Genomic DNA, 18,902 nt, shown 5'->3' on the forward strand with positions numbered 1-18,902 from the left:
ATAGTCGTAGAACAAATGTTGTTACTTATGATGTTAGCTATCTTGTCCTGCGAGGTTGCCGGTGTTTTACAAGTAACCCTGTATATAAAGATTTAAATATATTTTGATTTGCTCTTTGAATACGTATATTTAACTTTATCTAACATCCGCAGTTTATAGTATAAACCACTTTTCTGATTGATAAAATGTAAACACTAAACACATAGGTACATGTTATCTACATTTCAGAGTAAGATCTTCTTTAGTTTTGCTCTAAACAATTTTATACACCTACAAACATTTTCACTAAAATAATAACACTATAAAAATACCAAGACGTCTAGATGTAACAAATTGTAACGCAACCTTTAGGCAAGAGCTTCCAAGAGGCGCTCAGTAGGAAGGTTTGAGAGAGATACGACACGACCGATCGCTATCTAGCCAGATTATATACAGAAACACAATGTAACCTTTATATGTCTTTTTAATTTATAATATTATAAAGAAGAAATTTTTTTTGTTTCTTACGATTTAATTCAAAGGTACACGATCATTTAAACTATATAACTCGTTTAAGTACGTATGAATATTATAATATTCACTTTCTACTTATAAGTAGAAAGAATTTGTAGTAGGTAATATTACGTTACATAATGTGAACTATTTAGTTGAAGTTCAATACTATCAACTGATTTAATATCGCTAGATGCATCGCTATATGGGTCACCATGGATCGCAATCAATCTAGTATCATATACTATAATATGTGTAACATGTTCGATAGATAGCAATATGAAGCTAGCTGAGCTAGCTGGTCTCAAAGCAAATATTTCGCTCAATGGTATAAGCCTAACAGTAATATTACAGTAATATTTTTATGTTTACCACGACTATAATTCTTATTACTATTCATTTGCGGTTTGTTATTAAATATCTAAAAAAAAGTGTTATAATGATGATCTATTATATATACATTTAAAAATTTGTTAAAATTATACTAGTTTGTATAAAATGAAATATAGCATAGATAGCTTCATTTTCACGAATTATCACATCAAAAACAAATTTTCATTATTCCACAGTTTATTTCTAGAACAACAATCCAATGCAGTGCAACTAGTCTAGAACAAAAATAACCGTCCGGCGTATACTAATAAATTCAACTGTCCCGTTTCACGCTAGAGGCAGAGGCTCGGAACGAATATTTAACACCCCTCTATGAACTAATTGAATCTGATATGCTGGCTAAATTCAATTTCGGAGGCAGGCAATCGATACACGATATTTTCTCTTCACATGCTTGGTTTAGGAGATAATTCGATACATCAGTGGTAGCAATTTTTTCATTAAAAAAAGCGTGCATATTATTTTCAGTATTCTATACGATACACAATAGGTATTAGGTACACTATGGAACGTCCTACATTAAAAATATACGCACTATTGGATTTTTTACATTCAACATATGCACTTTAAGATATTTGTTTTCGAAACAGACTCTAACTAAATAGGTTGGAAAAAATGTAATACTTTTTAAAGACATAAAACTTTCTTAGCGTATCATTTTTGCAGATTCTTCAGTTTCGCTTGATTAAGTTTTTAATAAAACAACATCGTAAAATGAAACATCGTCTTTAATACGCATTACTTATCTAGCTCCCAAGATTCCTTGAAAAATAGATTTTTTTGTTTATAATTTCCTCTTAAAGCACTTACCTAATACATACTTTAATATTATAAAAGTTTGTACATCATATTATAACAATTTGAGTATAGTTCTGTATTTGACAGAACTCTTTATAATATTAATTTAATATTATTTAGGGCCGATTTTTCAATCGCGAGATAAACAGTCTAATAAATACCCATCGAATAGATTTATTCAATTATTTATCTAACTCATTACGGCTCGCCTATTTTTCAATCGTGATTTATTTGATGAATAACTATCTGACCAAATATTTCCATATTGGCAGCACTGCTCTCGGAGTGGCGAAACAAACATATTAAATTAGTCAAGTTAGAGCGGGATAGAGTCAAATCTTGCAATTTGTCAACAACCGTCATTATGACTCACGTCAGGAGTGCACTTGTCTTCTATGATTGTTGATTGTTGTTTTGATTCGAGTAAAGAGTTTGGTTAAATTTGTATTTCAATTTATATATTTTACGATGGAAACGACATACTTAAAGGCAGCGTTCGGCAAATTTTCAATGGCATGGTCATCAGTACTATCAAAAACATCAATTTCAATATGATTTTAATTGATAATAATTATATAGAAAGAGGTTTAATTGTTAATAATTCTACGCTCTATGTTATGACATACGAAAATATCTCAAATTTGACGCGTCAGTTGTCAACTCAAACGCCAAACAGTCGAATAGCGCGCTATCTGGCCGTTGGAGCGGCAAATAGATTTATTCCTCAAATAACGTAGTTATTGGATAGATAAGTCCTATTCGTCTATTGAAAAATTGAATATTTTGTTAACTGAAGAATAAAGTCTATCTAGCTGTTTATCTGGGCATTGAAAAATCGGCCCTTAATTATTTTATTGAATATTAATTTATTTTCAAGATTCTGACGTAAAAAAATGCTTATATGGCTTTAATTTTTTTACAATTACACCTTCAAGTGGAAAATAAAAACGTTTTTTTCTTTCGAATTTACAAAGACTATTCCTTGTAATCTAAAAAAATATCTACCTATCATCAATTTACGCACTTGTCACGATCGACAAGTGCGTAATTTGACAAAATGTCGGTCAGTGCAATGGAGCAGTGGAGCAGTGGTTGAAAGCTAAAAGGTTCACCGTCTAGCCGAGTGGGTTCAAGCGAGCCTGGCGAGGTTTGCGCAAAAACAATGCTAACAAAACCATTTATGCTGCGAGCCATTAGCACGAGTGGCATTGTGTATGTTTTATTTTAATGTAAACTATATTTTTAAACGGTCTTCGTCCGAGTAGAGCGGAGAAAAATGTCGTCTGCGCTCCTTGGTAAACCTAGAATTTTTAAAATCGATTAGCTTTAACTGACTACGTAAAAAAATAAAAGATAAACAAAAGCTTTTCCCTTTTATAATATACGTATAGAAAGTCAAATCTTGTGTGGAAATCTATATACACATTCGCAAAATATAATAAATACTTTTTTGAATGTGTACATCTAGGCGTAGTAGTAGTGTAATAACAATTTATCGTGGCGACACGGCAACAATCTAAAAAACGAACGTGCCAACGAGATTACAACCTCCGTACAAATTCTTAAATATTTCAAAAACAGGTAACACTTGCCTTGCTCTATCGAAAATATTCGAATACGTGTTACTAAGAACATACTAGAAAAAAAAAGAAGCCAAAATTTGCAATAAGAATAACCCTTTCCTGCGGGGTCATTACACGTGCCGTACCTATTATGGTACACTTACACCGAAACCCAATAAACACGGGTGCATCGAGGCGTGCCACCCTTGACCCGCTGCAGCTAATTGTATGGAAAATCGTGCAACCCTTCCTGCGCCCGCGGATCGTTAGCGAACACCTTTCGGTTTTAATGACCAGTTATGGCTTGTGCTAATAGTGCTTCAGTGTGGAAAATGGGAATTTAAATAGTGGGAGGCTTTTAAGTGGTTCGATGTAATCATAGGACTCTACTAAGTGCTTCAGATGTAACCTACCTATAGCCTCGATAAGGAATTATTTTTACTAATGCATGCATGCTATTCATAAACTACTTATTTCTCACAAACAATTAAACAAAACAAACAATTTATAACATATTTAATTATAAGGATTATGTCAATCTCTACTTATAAGGATAATGGTTTTCATTTTTTTATATTATTGTAATGTATCCTGATGTTGCAGGAGCATTTATTTTAATACATTTATAAGGCTCTCACGATAATGCTCCGAATGAAAAAAAATGAACAGAACCATGAATAAGATATGACGCAAAAAAATAATGCGATTAATATAGAAAGGCATATTAATATAGAAAAGCAAAAAAAAAAATTAATTAATTTTAATATTATATTAAATCATAGAACATAGTTGTAGAAACTGTTGTAAGCATATGAACAATGTAACGCAACCCATACCTTGTTTAAATAAAAGCCTTCCTTCCCTCAACACTAGGGATGTAACGATACCGATACCGATATATCGGCCGATATATCGGCAAGCCGATATATCGGTATCGCCGATAATAAATCAACCGATACCGATATTTTTTTATTAAATTATTTCTTTTCTTTTATGTTTTTGCATTGTATTCATTCATATTGTTTTATTTCTGTTTCTGTAATAGTGTTAAGGAAGAGCGGAACCTCCTGACACAAGCATTTTATTTGCTTACTAGGAGTGTTCCAATCACAAATTTGTTGATGTAAAGGAAAGAAATAAATAATTTTGAATTTTTTTAATTTTTAACGTGATAACGTTTTTAAAATCGTTTTAGTCGGGTGACATGTTCATAAACTTGTGTCACACCAAAACCTCACGAGCGCGATCGCAGGTATAACGAGAGAGAGACGGACCGATCTCCTGTTTCATCTCGAGCGCTGCCACTGCATTATGTTATCACGTAAACATCTCGATCGTAAACCTACTTTACAAACAACCAATTTTTTTGATATCAAAAAATTCAAAAACCCGCGCCCAATGAACAATGCGGAAGCCGCCCGCGCGTGCGCACTTTGTTTTCTGAAAAAACTCTACCAATAGTAAACTTTTATTAGGTACTGATTGTATGTGTATTACTTAAAGTTTAACTGACTTTGTAAAATAATAATACTAAAATAAATGGTTTTGTTGTTTTTTGATTTGGCATTTTTATAAGAATACGATTAACAGTTGTCTCTGTTAAATGTTGGTAACTTTTTATGCATTGCAAGCACTATTTATTTTTCTACCAAGCCATCGATATCGGTATCGGTATCGGTATCGCCGATACATTGCTACAAATATCGGTATCGGTATCGTATCGGCAAAATCATGTATCGTTACATCCCTACTCAACACCTTCACTAAACAAAATTTATGTAAAATTATGATATTCAATTTGGTAGAGAAGTTCAAATTCACTCACAGATTGTAACAGTATGCATAAACCTTTGTAGAGTGATACGTTAAGCGTGTGATATGAAAATGTATGAGGGAAATAAGACCAGAATTTAAATAATTTTATTAATCTACAATTTACGTTGCTAGCGGTAATCTAATTAGCGCGTCTCGCTTTGAAGAGGTTGACCCGGGTTAAAATTGCTAAACTTTACTCGTAACATTACAAATTTAAACGAAAAAAAACCTATATTTGAAACGGATTATCATATTTTTAGGGAAATCAACGTTTATTGAAATTAAACAATGAAATTAATTCATAAAAATATCCTGCCCATATCTCTTTTTTCAGAAGCTTTCAAATGAAATAAATAATAATAAATATCTTACAGGCTGCCTGGCTTTGCGCCATTACCATAACTTAGTTTAATAACGAAGTTTTATTTAATAGAATTACGCTCCAAATTTATTTAACAAAAGGCGCGGGCGATTTCGGGTTAAAAAGACGCTCAGGACACTTGTTTTGATAAATTCCATGCTCATTTTATTACTTTCACGTTTTTCCAGTTTTTCAGTCCGAAGAATTATAATAGTTTTTAATTGGAATTTCTCAAATGTTTTGAACGTAAATCATCACCGGATAAGAAGTGCAACACACTAATAGTTGAGAATCCATCGCCCATTTTTGCACTTGATTACTATCAAGCTAATTTTCCGTGAGTAGCTTTATTTAGATAAGACGCCCAATAATTTCTTGTACGAAACTCTCGATTGTGGTAGCTTACAGAGGTAACAAGGATAAAATGTTTTGATTTGATGGATCTCAAATATTTATTACGCAATTTGTAGGACAATATGTCTGTTGAATTATATAAATACAAATTAACTAATTGAAAACAAAAAAATCAGCTGGTTAGCTGGAAAAATACATTCCATCTGTAAAAATTTACCTACATGCATACATTCCCTCCATCATCCGATCACGTCCGGTATTCCATGATTGATGGCAGAAAAATCGAGAAATCCGTCTACACATCATCGAAAGGGACGCGTGGAAGCATCAATCAATGCCCTAAATGCTACTCTACACACGTACATACCGAAAACACTAGCATCGAATCTCGATAAGCCGTTGACGGCGGAATCGTCAGTTATAACAAAATGGCTGACCATAACCCAATTCCTGGATTAATAGTCCCGTGCTAAATTGTGATATCTCGTTGATATACAACTGCCAATGGTAAAGGAATAACGCAAACGGTCAATAACCATGAAAAGCTAGCAAACATCTAATCTAGTTGTTTAATTTTGGATGATATTTCGAATTAATTTTTCAAAGACATAGAAAATAATTATTCTTATTATCATAAAATACACCACTAACATCTATTCTGCAATTGCCAGTAGTTTATTTTTAATATATTGCAAAACTGTGCACGCATCCTGAAAGAAAATATCCACTTTCCAACAAATATAGATATTTTACATAGTTTCGGTCTATTTTGTTATTATATGGTTCTATTCATCTCAAGAATGTCTTGCAACGTCAAACGAAGTCCCGATAAGAAAGTAAAAACCTTTGAATTCGCTAACGATTTCCGTATCCAAAATTTACCCAAATATCGAGACGCACGCAAACGGAGGATAAAATAATTAACATGCTTCAATATAAATATGGCGTTTGAAGGTAAAATGATTTTCTTAAATGAAAGGAATATTAACGATGATATAATGATGTTAGTGAACTTAGCAGATCATTTTTAGCAGATCAAAAAAAAAAATGTGATTTCTTATCGCGTGCAGTTGAGTTCTACAGTTCCTGATACTTTTTAGAAATAGTTCTGGCGTTTTTACCTTAACAAACGACATTTGAAAAAAACCCGACCTGGACCCGGCTTAACGTGATGCTAAGACGTAATGCTACGACGTGATGCTACGACGTGATGCTACGCTGTGATGCTACGGCGTGATGCTACGGCGTGATGCTACGGCATGATGCTACGGCATGATGCTACGGCATGATGCTACGGCGTGATGCTACGGCATGATGCTACGGCATGAAACTACGGCATGATGCTACGGCATGATACTACGGCGTGATGCTACGGCGTGATGAAATATGACATAAATAAATTTTCTAGTGTTTCATTTTACGCGAGTATTTCTAAAAAGTATCAGGAACTGTAGAACTCAACTGCACGCGATAAGAACTCACATTTTTTTTTGATCTGCTAAAAATGATCTGCTAAGTTCACTAACATGATATAATGGTACTGTTATTTTATCGAATGATAACGAATTCATCACAGTAGGTACTTACTTATAGATATATTATTATATTTGTTTCATGTTAATCAGAATCAGAAGAACACTACAAAAGCTATAATTGAGTAATTAATATGAAAAAAAAAAAAAAAATAATTTATTGAACAAGGTTCCTTACATCATAATACAGGGTTGTCCCACTATTGGTATACTAAGCGCGAAGGGACTTGTACTTTTGCATACACTGATCACGTAAAAAATATCTAAACAACAAAATTACATCAAAAAATTTTTGCTAAATTTTTCCTGAAAATCCATGTTTTCTTCTCTAGCTTCGCGCAGCCGGCATATACCGCTTCGCTAATGTGAGCATTTTGTCTGTGAAAACCTAATCTTAAACGATAGGTCATGTGCTGGTAGCAAAACTGGGCGGGTTGCTTGTTATGGGTGTACACATAGAGTTTTAAGAATTCATCTATTTGAAAAAAAACTGCGTCTGGAATTTTATAAGTATTTTTTACGTACACAGCGTATGCAAAACTATAACCTCCTTTGAGCTTAGTATAACAACAGTGGGACACCCTGTATAGACCCCAGACTCCCAATATAGCTTTCGCTGTATTTCAGGAGTGAGAAAAGGACCAATATAAATTGAAATAGAGCAACAGATAAAGACTGACAATAAAATTATAATGAAAAGACAATTCTTTTCATTTTAATCAATGCGTATGAATTCAAATGAAACAGAACTATTACTCGGATTATTTAAATTTTGATTAAAACTAAGACAAATATAAACTGGGGTGGTAAGAAAATCCGAGGAATAGGCACAATAGAGAAAAGTATGGATTCTATAGACACAAACTACGTAGAAATCATACTTTTCAGGTGGTCACGACACCTGAAGTTAAATGAAAAAAGACTTCAGAATATATGTACATAGATTGATTTTTGTTTCTGTTATTTACCTATTCTTTGTGAAACATTGTATCTCCATTTTTATCAAGCACCTTTTATTGTTATAATATTAATATTAACTTTTAACTTCGAATACCTTACTTAATGTTGGTAAAATCGAGATAGGTCTATAGTTGTTACAGTCTTCTTGATCGCCTTTCTTAAATAGAGGTATAACTTTACTAAGCTTTAATAAATTAGGAAATGTACCATAGTCACAACACTTATTAAATATAAAAGCTAAATTGTTCGCAATATTTTCTATTATATTATTAACTAAATTTACGGACATTCCCCAAAGATCACAAGTATTTTTTAAATTTAGTGTCTTAAAGGCTGTAACAATATCATTAGCAGTTACGTGTCGCAATTCAAATAATGTGCTGCACCCCGCAACATGGTCCCTCAAAAAGGTCTCTGCAAGTGCTGAAGACGAATTTAAATTATTAGTAATGCTAGCAGGGACACTACTAAAGAAATCTTCAAATGCAAGCGCAACATCAGCATTTTTGTCAATAACCATGCCATTATTAACAAGTTTTATGGTATTACTTGATTTGCTTTTACCCATTTCACCATTAATAATAGACCAAACTGTTTTAACTTTATTATCGGAGTCGCGTATTTTATCTCTGATATACAAACGCTTCGCAGTAAAACAAACAATTTTAAAAGTTTTTGAGTAATTTCTAACATAACTAAGAAAAGATGGGTCTTTATTATATTGCTTCATACCATATAACTCATAAAGAACGATCCTACACCTATGTATGCTAGGTGTCGCCCATTTACTAAATGGTAAATCCTTGGTAATATTTAAAGATTTAACTTTAAATATTTTTTCAAATTCATTATGCACTAAATTAAAAAGATTTTTAAACATTTCACAAGGATTATTATGACAGGATTGATCATTCAGTACGGGCAGGCTTTTATTAATATTATCTCTAAATTTATTAATGCCTTTTTTAGTTATAGGCCTAACATTAATTCTTTTAAATTCAGGTAAACAATCCCATTCAAAAACTACTTTCTGGCCACAGTGATCCGAAGTGAGTGTATTGAGAATATTTTTCTCTAAACAGTTGCAGTCGCAGTATATATTATCAATACAGGTTGCAGAAGTAGGTGTAATTCGTGTGGGTTCATTAAAAAGTTTATACAGATTAAATGACTGAAACAAATTAACAATTCGTGTTGCCGTTTGTGTTTGTAAAAGTATATCAATATTAAAATCACCACATACTATAACTTTTTTTTTACTCCTACTTAAACGCTTTAATATTTCTTCCATGACTGTCTCAAACATATTATAGTCACTGGAAGGGGGTCTATAAACGCAAACAATAATATAACGCTCCAGCTCCACACAGGACAGTTCAATGGTCCGTTCTACAGAAAGGCTAACAATGTCAGTTCGTTCCTTGCATTTTAAGCTATTGTGTACAAAAATAAGAGAACCTCCATGAATAGCGTTTGTTCTAAAGTATATACTTTTTAATTTATAATTATCAATATTTATTAACAACTGACATTGTTTAAGCCAATGTTCTGTTACACAAAATATTTTAATTCTATTATGATTTAAAAATAATTCTATTTCTAATAATTTGCTAGCCAAGCCTTGAATATTTTGATGCACAATAGAAAAAGACTGCTTAGCTGTTGTCTTATAAACTAGTTTAAATCTAGCTTAGGGCTAGATTGTCTGACAACACTTAAACTAGGTTGATGTATATAATTACTACTACATAAAATTATAGTAGATCCAGGGTCTGATACTAAACATGTACCAGACTGGTTAATAATTTTATATGCTATTAACATAGCAAGTTCTCTCTTATATCTAAATGGCAGATACACTGTATTCTTTGTCAAACAAAAAGATTTAATACAAGAATTTATGTCAAAATATATAAATGCATCACTATGATGATTTGTTAAATTATATAATTTCAAGTTAATATTATAGATAAATTTATATTGATTTTGTGTCAAACCAGGCAAATATGGTAATGTACACAACATAAATTTGCATTTTGTCTCACTACTAATTTTTAACATTTTTTGAAATCCTATATCTATGTCATGTTTTTTTAATTTAAAACTATCTCCATATAATATAATAACAATACTATTTTCATTAAAAGTAAAACTATCTAATGAATTCATGATATATGTAAATGAACCATTAGGAGTACAAAAATTAGTTACTTTATGCCCCAAATTGTTAAGCAAAGCGCCAAATCCCTGACCAATATTGTCTGACAACACAATAATTTCCTGCGTGGAAAGATGTTTCGTTTTAGTAGATGGAATTGTTGCCGTTGATTGAATACTATGTATATCAGTGCAGTCAATTAGCTTATGGGGCGACTGTTGCTTATTGTCACTTATTGAACACTTACATACATAGTTATTGGTTAGAGATTCGAAACGATCCATATTTTCATTGCTTAACTTAATTAGGTAATCTGCCTCTTTTATGTGTTCATTAATTTGTAACTGGGCAGCAGAATATTTTTGGTTGAGGTCAAGTAATGTATCATTTAATGAGTCTATTTTCTCCTTCAGTTCAGTAGTTTCCACTTCATATATCATTTTATAATGTTCTAAGTCCCTATGATATCTATCTAACTCTTTCACAAGACTGTTATTTTTATTTTGTAATTGTACTACATTTTTCCATGAAAATCTATTTCTAATAATTGATTTTGTACGTTTTATAAACTTACTTAATCTAAGATATTTTTTCAATTTGTTGTGTGAATTGAACTTAATGTTTCTACTGTTTTCAAAACCACTTAACTGTCCACATTCAAGCAGTTCACCAAAAAGACTGTTGGATGAATTGCATAGCCGCTTGGAGTTATCCTCCTGAACCTCCATTAAACTGCATTCCAGTTCAGCGATACGACTGAGAGCCTTCTCATGGTCATTGGAACACTGTTGGAAGCTGTCGACAAGGTCTTGAAGGGCTGTGCATTTGTTTTGGCTGTCCATATATTGAGTGTGGAGTTCAGCTAGCTCGGCCTTCAGACTAGTATTCTTGTTTATTATTTGCTGGATTTCTACCTCATGTTCCTCTCTCTCCAGCAAGAGTTGTTCACACAGGGATTGAGAAGCCTTTAAATCCTGTAGTGTGGCCTTTAGTTTGTTTTCCATATCTTTGGCCACTGCCTTGCGGGTCAGCATGTTGTAATTTTAGTTGCTGAAACAGGTGAAATAGATGTTAAAAATTGTATATAATAATATGATACAATTAAAACAATTTTGCTTGTGTTAGATAGGCTTAATATGGTTTAATTATAAGAAAAGAGTAGATAGTGAATGGATAAGATATAGGTTTTGTATTAGAACTGAAGTATATTTTGTCTGGAGCTATTAGTTTTTGTCCTCTAAATTGCTTCCAACTTGTCAAGCAAAGTGAGACGATAACTATGCGCTCATGTATTTATTGTGACGTTACTCATAAAATATGAGCAGTGTTATTAGTTTAAACTTTAAATGAATGTGAATGTTGTGTGTATCTATAAATAAGATATATTAAAACTAGTACTCCCCTGGTTTTATCCAAGAAGAAATTCGAATTTGAATTTCCGTTGCCGTTGACATCCACGTTATACAAAACGCAGCTTCAGTCACGTAATTATACGTATTTCACATTAAATAACACTTGTACGTTGATAAGATAGTTAACTATTACTAATTTATACTGTTTTTACAAGTAATTATTGAATTTAATATGATTTTTGAATTTAAAACTAAGGAGCTGATATTCACTCAGCTGTTGACATCTGTCAGAGATCTGTATAAACTCGCACACAATGGTATAATACTTGAGGAAAAGAGGCATCCTTCGGAATTATTCTAGCGTGTAATCGTTGGAAACTTTGAAATTCATCTAATTAAAATACAGAACCGGTTTCCATTAAACACTTGTAAAGGCGAATGGCAAAAAAACTTCTAAACAAGGAACGAGCGGAAGGTGATATCAGATATCCTACCCCTGTGAGCCCGTATTAATTAGGGCGGTGAGACGAAACTTTTTTAATTTCAAAATAAGCCCAATCGTTATAATGATGTTTTATTTTTCTCCTTTTGTTGGGCTTCAAGTGTCATTGAGCGTTTCTTTGAAACATTATAAAAATGTAAGTATAAGTGACATATCACACTAGCGGATTGCGAGCGGTTTCAAAGCGGAGCGGGTGCGCAACGAATACGTTGCGGTTGCGCAGCGAATTCGTTGCGGACGCGTGGCAGATGCGCAACGTTTACGTCGCAGTCATGTACACTCATTAACAAAATGGAATCCGTGCTGGTTGTTACTTATAACTTGTGATAGTATAATAATTATGAGATCATTATTTTTTACGAGTTTCATAACATGTTAATGTTTAGGGTATTGTTTTATCTATTAAATCTTGGTCGAAATGCAATCAGATAACTTAATTGCTCATTAAGAAAGTTCATTAGTGAAATAAATGTTAAAGCTCCTTAACTAAAACAGGGCTATCTTATTATTAGATAAATAGCAGTGAATAGAAAATTTTATCAAGCAACCAGCAACTCACTATCACTTTGCTCATAATTAGGTTCACAAAATCTCTTTATAACATACGTTGCTATGGGAGAGATTATACTGGTCAGTCGTTACATACTTTTGGAATGTATGGTACATTCTAAAAGTCCTAGTAATTCAATTTTATAGCACCTTTTTTTAACAACTCCAGTTGTTATTACATCTTTAGTTAACTGTTAAGTAAGTGCATTTCCACAGTACGGTTAAAAAATTGAGTGCTACAGAAACGATGGAAATATTGAATGGAAGTTAGGCAAGGCGGAAGGGCTGGCTTTTGTGCGAGAGTATACAAAATGACGCGTCCGCAACGAATTCGCTGCGCAACCGCGGCGTGTTCGTTGCGCGCCCGCAACGTATTCGTTGCGCACCCGCTCCGCTTTGAAACCGCTCGCAATCCGCTAGTGTGATATGTCACTTTTAAAGCGCCATTAAATTATTCATGTTAATCTTTTCAGTTGCCATAAGCGCTAACTAGTTGCACGACACAGATTGCGCTAAGACGACTCCTTCCCGCCGATTTCATTCATTTAAATCAGCGAAATTTGTAAACAGCATTCATTAAAAATAAAACCACTCTTTGCCGAGTTCACGGCGCGGAGCAAAGTTCAAGATATTAACAGAATAAAAAGAGCGTCTGGCGCAAGCGGCTTAAACATTCCACGATGTTGACTTGTTTAAACTATGAGTGAAGAGATCGGATTACGTGCAAATAATAAACTTTGCTCCTCCTGCACGTAACATTTATTTAAAAAGTGTGCAGAGCTCGTTTTTGTGTTGTGTTCCAGCTGCACAATTAGCGTTAATTAACGTCTTCAGACCTAGGTTGGTATTAGAGCTGAACTGATTTCGTTTTTCTTAAAAAATACTTATAGAACCAGATTGACCTGCATACAAAAACCAGACAATAACCTACATAAAAATATAACGACTTAATTTATAAATTATAATTTTCTCCAAAATTATTTCCTTCAGCACATAAGATCGACATACCACCCCAATTCGTTTACAATTCACGATCGTAAATGAGTGTTCACGTGACTCGACGGCCGACGCCAGTCCCTCCAAGAGCCTTCTCAACAAATTATCCGTCCCGCAATCGACTTGGTGTAAGATTGAAATCTTCGATATTCGCCAATAAAAGTTCAACATCAGGCTTGCTGCACGAGACACGCGTCATTATCTCATTTAAACTTTTACTGGCTGTTTTGTTACTTATTTTTTTGCGAACTTCAAGATTTAGCATTGGATGTATGTTGTGATTCCATAATATATGAAGATCAGGATATATCCCGCTAGACTAAGAACTGATAAACCCATTTCTAGGTAAAACTTTAATATGAAATGTTAAATTATGAAAATAGTCAAAAATCAAAATGATAAACGGAATCGTAGACCATCTATCATCAATTCACATAGACTTTCAAATCAAATATAATCCAAGTCCCAATTTTTCCACCCAACCTATCAATCAGTCCACGTAAATCGAATCGAACGGTGGCCACACACAATCCGACTTAATTTCCATTGCATATTCGGCGAATCCCTTTGTGGGCCCGTGCGGTGCGCGACAAAGCGGCGATATTACCATATTCGCGATTATCGCAGCAATTACTGCGACTTGTCCGCCTGAATGATCCTGATGCGTAATTCAACGTGCGTTCGACGTAATGTACGTAAACATTGACATAGGGAAAGCATTTAAAAATACCATGATTCAAATTACAGACAGAATAGTGACTTGAAGATAGTGCAGTATAAAGAGGAGTACCTAAATGTTGCCAGTAAAGGACTTTCATTTTTATGAAAAAGATGGATAATTTGGCAAAGAAGTTAGCACAAAATTTATTGTCTTGATTTGCAAGCTTACTATTAACTTATATCGAGTATTAACCTATTTTCAATAATTCGGAAATACGAAGCATCTAATCTGCACACATCTGCATACAACCTTAGAAAAGCGTCTAAATTATACCAAGATTACGCTCTGAACAATTTCAAGTTAATTCCCAGCATCAGCAAGTTCCACCAGTACCGGATATTGCATGTACCGCTCTGTGCACATTTTGCGAATTTTCGCTTTTGCATCAAACTTTCAAGAATTTGTTCTTTGACCAGCGCCTACGTAACTCACTACAAAGAGGTAACTTGTTTGCCAATTTTTCTTCGCTACGTGAATATTTTATCATTACCACTTTCTGATAGAAGACTTGAAAAGAAAATAAGCTTATTAATTGACACATACACTTGTGATAAATTCGAATAGAATGTTGTTATTTATTCGCGAAATAATATCTAATATGTAACACCGCATTCCTAAAAAAAGCTCCAGCTTATTTCGCATTTCACACATCAATCGCACATATAAATGCACAAAATGTTCGACAAAGAGCACCGATGCGACATTCCGCTACTCCAGCCAGGTCGAGGTTAGGATTATTTAAACTTCGTTCAGTGTTAACCTTCACACATATCTCGGGGGCTCTTCAGCTATTTTCAAAGACTTGTTTCTCCACCTGAAGTGGCAATATGGCTCGCGGTTTCGACAATGTGCGTTAAGAACCGCTTTGGATTCATAAAGCCGCCCGTTTGGCGGACACCAAACGTTTTCAATGTGTCCTTGGCCTGTAAGTTGTCGGTAGGTACATTATTGTTGTAGTCGACAGTATTAGTATAGTGAATGACTGTCTTCCTCCCTCTAGTAGTTGTAAGCACGCACTCTTTTAAATAGACTTTCCCTTCCTGTTATGACTATTCTTATTTGTCGTGTGAAGTCTGCCACGTTTCATATAGTATAGACACTATCAAATACAAGTTACACTTCCTGACATAATATGCTCTTACATATTTGCTTTTTTTACAGCCACATATTACGTTTGCATTCTACACCATACATGACATAGTTACGTAAATACTATTTAGAATATTCTTCTAGATCTCTCTTTGATACGGACCTAAAGCAATTATGCTGGGAGACCGGATCTCCAACTCAATGTGTTCAGGAAAAGCTATAGCGATCGCTCTGTGGACAACGTTTTAATAACATATCCTGTATATATAGAGGAAACTAGTTTTATCACGCCTAGATATAGTGAGAATTTATTTAACTGTACCGTCAAGACTGATCAGCCCGATGTATTGAAAGAGATTAGTATTTCTGCAAATAATGTCTTGCAGTTCTTGAAGATTAGGCAAAATTTTGGTCTACATATTACTTTTAACACTTATAAACATATTTTATAAAGCGCAATTTTACTACAAAACCTACACGTGAATCAATATTATCGACATGATTGTATGTGTGTGAAAAAATGTTATGAAAGTATAACAAACAAGCTCAATAAACATCTAAACTGATGCTACGCTGTTCAGTTTTTATTGGCTCTTCACATTTTTATAACACATTTTTACAATTTCAATCGTGTCATCTGCAGGCCTTCCTATATTATTATTTACCGTATCTACAGCCACTGTTTCCAATGTTATTTATAACTATTTTAGAGCCAAGCTACTAACTTAAGTTGTACTCTTGGTAGCAGGTGGCCCCAGTATATCGTGGTAGAACTTTTTCACCGCTTCTCTTTACCCAACCGTATTTTGTGGCTCGCAAGCCCACAATCGGAATATGTAGAAATATATTTTGACTATTTTGCTGAGGGTACAATACACGAGTGAGAGAGAACAATACAGGAACTAGTTTAATATACTGCGTGTGCTATTCAGCAACTTTTTTTCCTTCCGAAAACATCTTTATTTAGTCAAGTCGAAAATAGCATGCGACATATCAGAAAATACTAATAGATTTTATTAAGCCCCCGTCTCATTGTGTATTTATGGTTATATATCAAATCGAATCTCGTACATACAATTTCGTGGTTCGAAGAGCTGAAATCTAATCTCATTTGACGTGACTCCTAATACTTCAGAACTTACGTAATATCCTACCTCAAACGGGTATATTTGATTTATTCATACTACACAACGTCGAACTCTAAAATTACCCGCCGAGTTGATTTTAAGAACTGTTAAATCGATTCTAAAAGTTGTTCCTACACGAAGACTCTGAAAGAAAGAATTCGAGTCACTTTTAAGTAGTTTCGTAGTTCACTTTTACATTTCGTTCAATGTTCAATGTTTTTTGTGAACGTTAAATTTATAAGCAAGCGGCAATCATGTCATGTTGATTTGTATTTCCGATTAAAACGAAGCCGACCATTTAAAAGTTTACATTAACGGAAACAAATGGACTATACCTACAAATTACATTGTAACTGTTTAATATTGTTTACGGGCTGATTTTCGGCGCATAAAGGACACAATATTTATGTGCACACAGTATCCGATAGCGCGGAAATTTGGAACACGGCCATGCTGGGGTGCGTATCGAGGCATTTGTGATTACGCCGATTTTAAGATTTCAAACTGTTAGAATATTTTAAGTTACATATGAGGAACAGGATAACCAATTCGGAACCTTTCATTATGATAATATTTGACATAATTTATGTTTGCTATAATATTTTATAGCAATGTAATTAATCATTATTATTATTATGAGCTATCACATGTCGTTGTTCAAACGTTTGGTTTTCATAGCCGTTTTTCCTTTCACTTGTTGCAATATTTTTAATAAATTTAAAATTGTATTCATTAAAAAGCAATAAATTTCGTCTTGTCTAGAGAGCTTTGGTTTTTAGTCAGAGATTATAACCCATAACATCTATTGCTTCAATAGACACATATAATATGATGTTATACAACATTAAAGGCACTCGTAGCCAATACACAACACGCATAAGCTAATCAATTGCATGACACGATCGAGATCCAGCTGACTAGACAACATTAGCAATAATTACGAAGTATCGCAAGCGACGGTGCGGAAAATGAATCGATTCGTCTTAGATACTGTGGTATCCTAGGTTCTTATCTATTAAGTTTATTAGGATTATGATAATACTTGGTAACATAGTGTTAGACAAATAAGTAATTCATAAAAAGGTACGATAAACTTAGATAAGTGAAAAATGTTAGAGGTATTTAATTTTCATGTGTCAACCAATTTTTATGTATACGTAGCCACGTGAAGACAAATCATACATAAACGGTATTAATTAGTGCGAATGCATATTACAGTGCAATTAAAAAAAATCGTAAATTACTGACAAAAGCACATGTTTAAATAACCTTAAATATAAACATAGAAAAATAGAGAAGATAAGCAGCGAATCGTACATTACCTACTGACAAGAGAGCCTGTTTAAAATTTATTAAATATAAAATTCAGAAAAGTAGGCTAGTGAGATACCTAACTAGTGAATAAAAAAACTTGTTTTTATTTTATCTCCTGAGATAAACCGTCGTGCAGCTGCTACATTTAAAGGGTTTTATTTCATTTAGAATAACTTCAATTATACTCTCCAATTATATAAGGCACCGGTTATATTTACAAAGTCAATTCAATCCGACGGAAAGCGAACGCAAAACAAACAACTTTAGATGCAGTTCTGTTGAATTAATTTCTGAATCGGCAATGGGTATTTATTCTACATCTTTTCAAAATAAAAATAGACTGCATTACTTTATCTATCGTGTACTTTTAATTTCTTTCATTATAAAAAATATTTTCAAAAATCTAAAACGATTTTGTATTATCAATTTCTTTTGAATCTGTATTAGCATTTCGATTTGAATTTAGTCTGATTAGTGACAAATCAATTATCAATGCTGTGTGGATTAGCAATTATCTGGTACGACTATCCGATCATACGATAATACGATCAACCAGATGGAAAAGCTCACAATATCACTAATAACCGAGATGAGCGCTAATTACTTGCTAAATCCGCTATTATTTAAGATTCCGTCCACTAATTGGAGTTCCGTGATTTCGTTCCATATAATATCTATTATACGTTGCATTTTTGTACACAAATGAACATGCGTCAGGGTCAAGCGGCCAGGGCAAAGATAAAAAAAGTTAGAATTTAAATTGACTGTCCGGTTGCCGTTCTGCCTTCCAAGTCAGAGGTCGTGGGTTCGATTCCCACCCGGGCAAA

At 33.5% G+C, this 18,902-nt stretch overlaps 2 protein-coding genes across 2 annotated transcripts in view; both read right to left on the reverse strand.

Annotated features, from left to right (window-relative positions):
• Window positions 1-18,902, reverse strand: part of Liprin-alpha (PTPRF interacting protein alpha) — a 127,927-nt gene that overhangs the window by 51,568 nt on the left and 57,457 nt on the right. The gene's annotated exons all lie outside the window — the stretch shown is intronic.
• Window positions 8,365-12,067, reverse strand: LOC149902668 (uncharacterized). Its single transcript, XM_090109330.1, has one exon. It carries the CDS (start codon window positions 11,457-11,459, stop codon window positions 9,942-9,944), a length of 1,518 nt encoding a protein of 505 aa, XP_089965456.1. The 5' UTR covers window positions 11,460-12,067; the 3' UTR covers window positions 8,365-9,941.

The sequence above is a fragment of the Colias eurytheme genome, chromosome 14 (assembly GCF_061535395.1).
Source record: "Colias eurytheme isolate Ceu_HAF_F1 chromosome 14, ilColEury1 Martin Lab GWU primary, whole genome shotgun sequence".
Taxonomy (NCBI): domain Eukaryota; kingdom Metazoa; phylum Arthropoda; class Insecta; order Lepidoptera; family Pieridae; genus Colias; species Colias eurytheme.

Coding starts and splice junctions, on each gene's coding strand:
- LOC149902668 (XM_090109330.1), bottom strand. CDS start 11,459: ATGCTGACCCGCAAGGCAGTGGCCAAAGATATGGAAAACAAACTAAAG.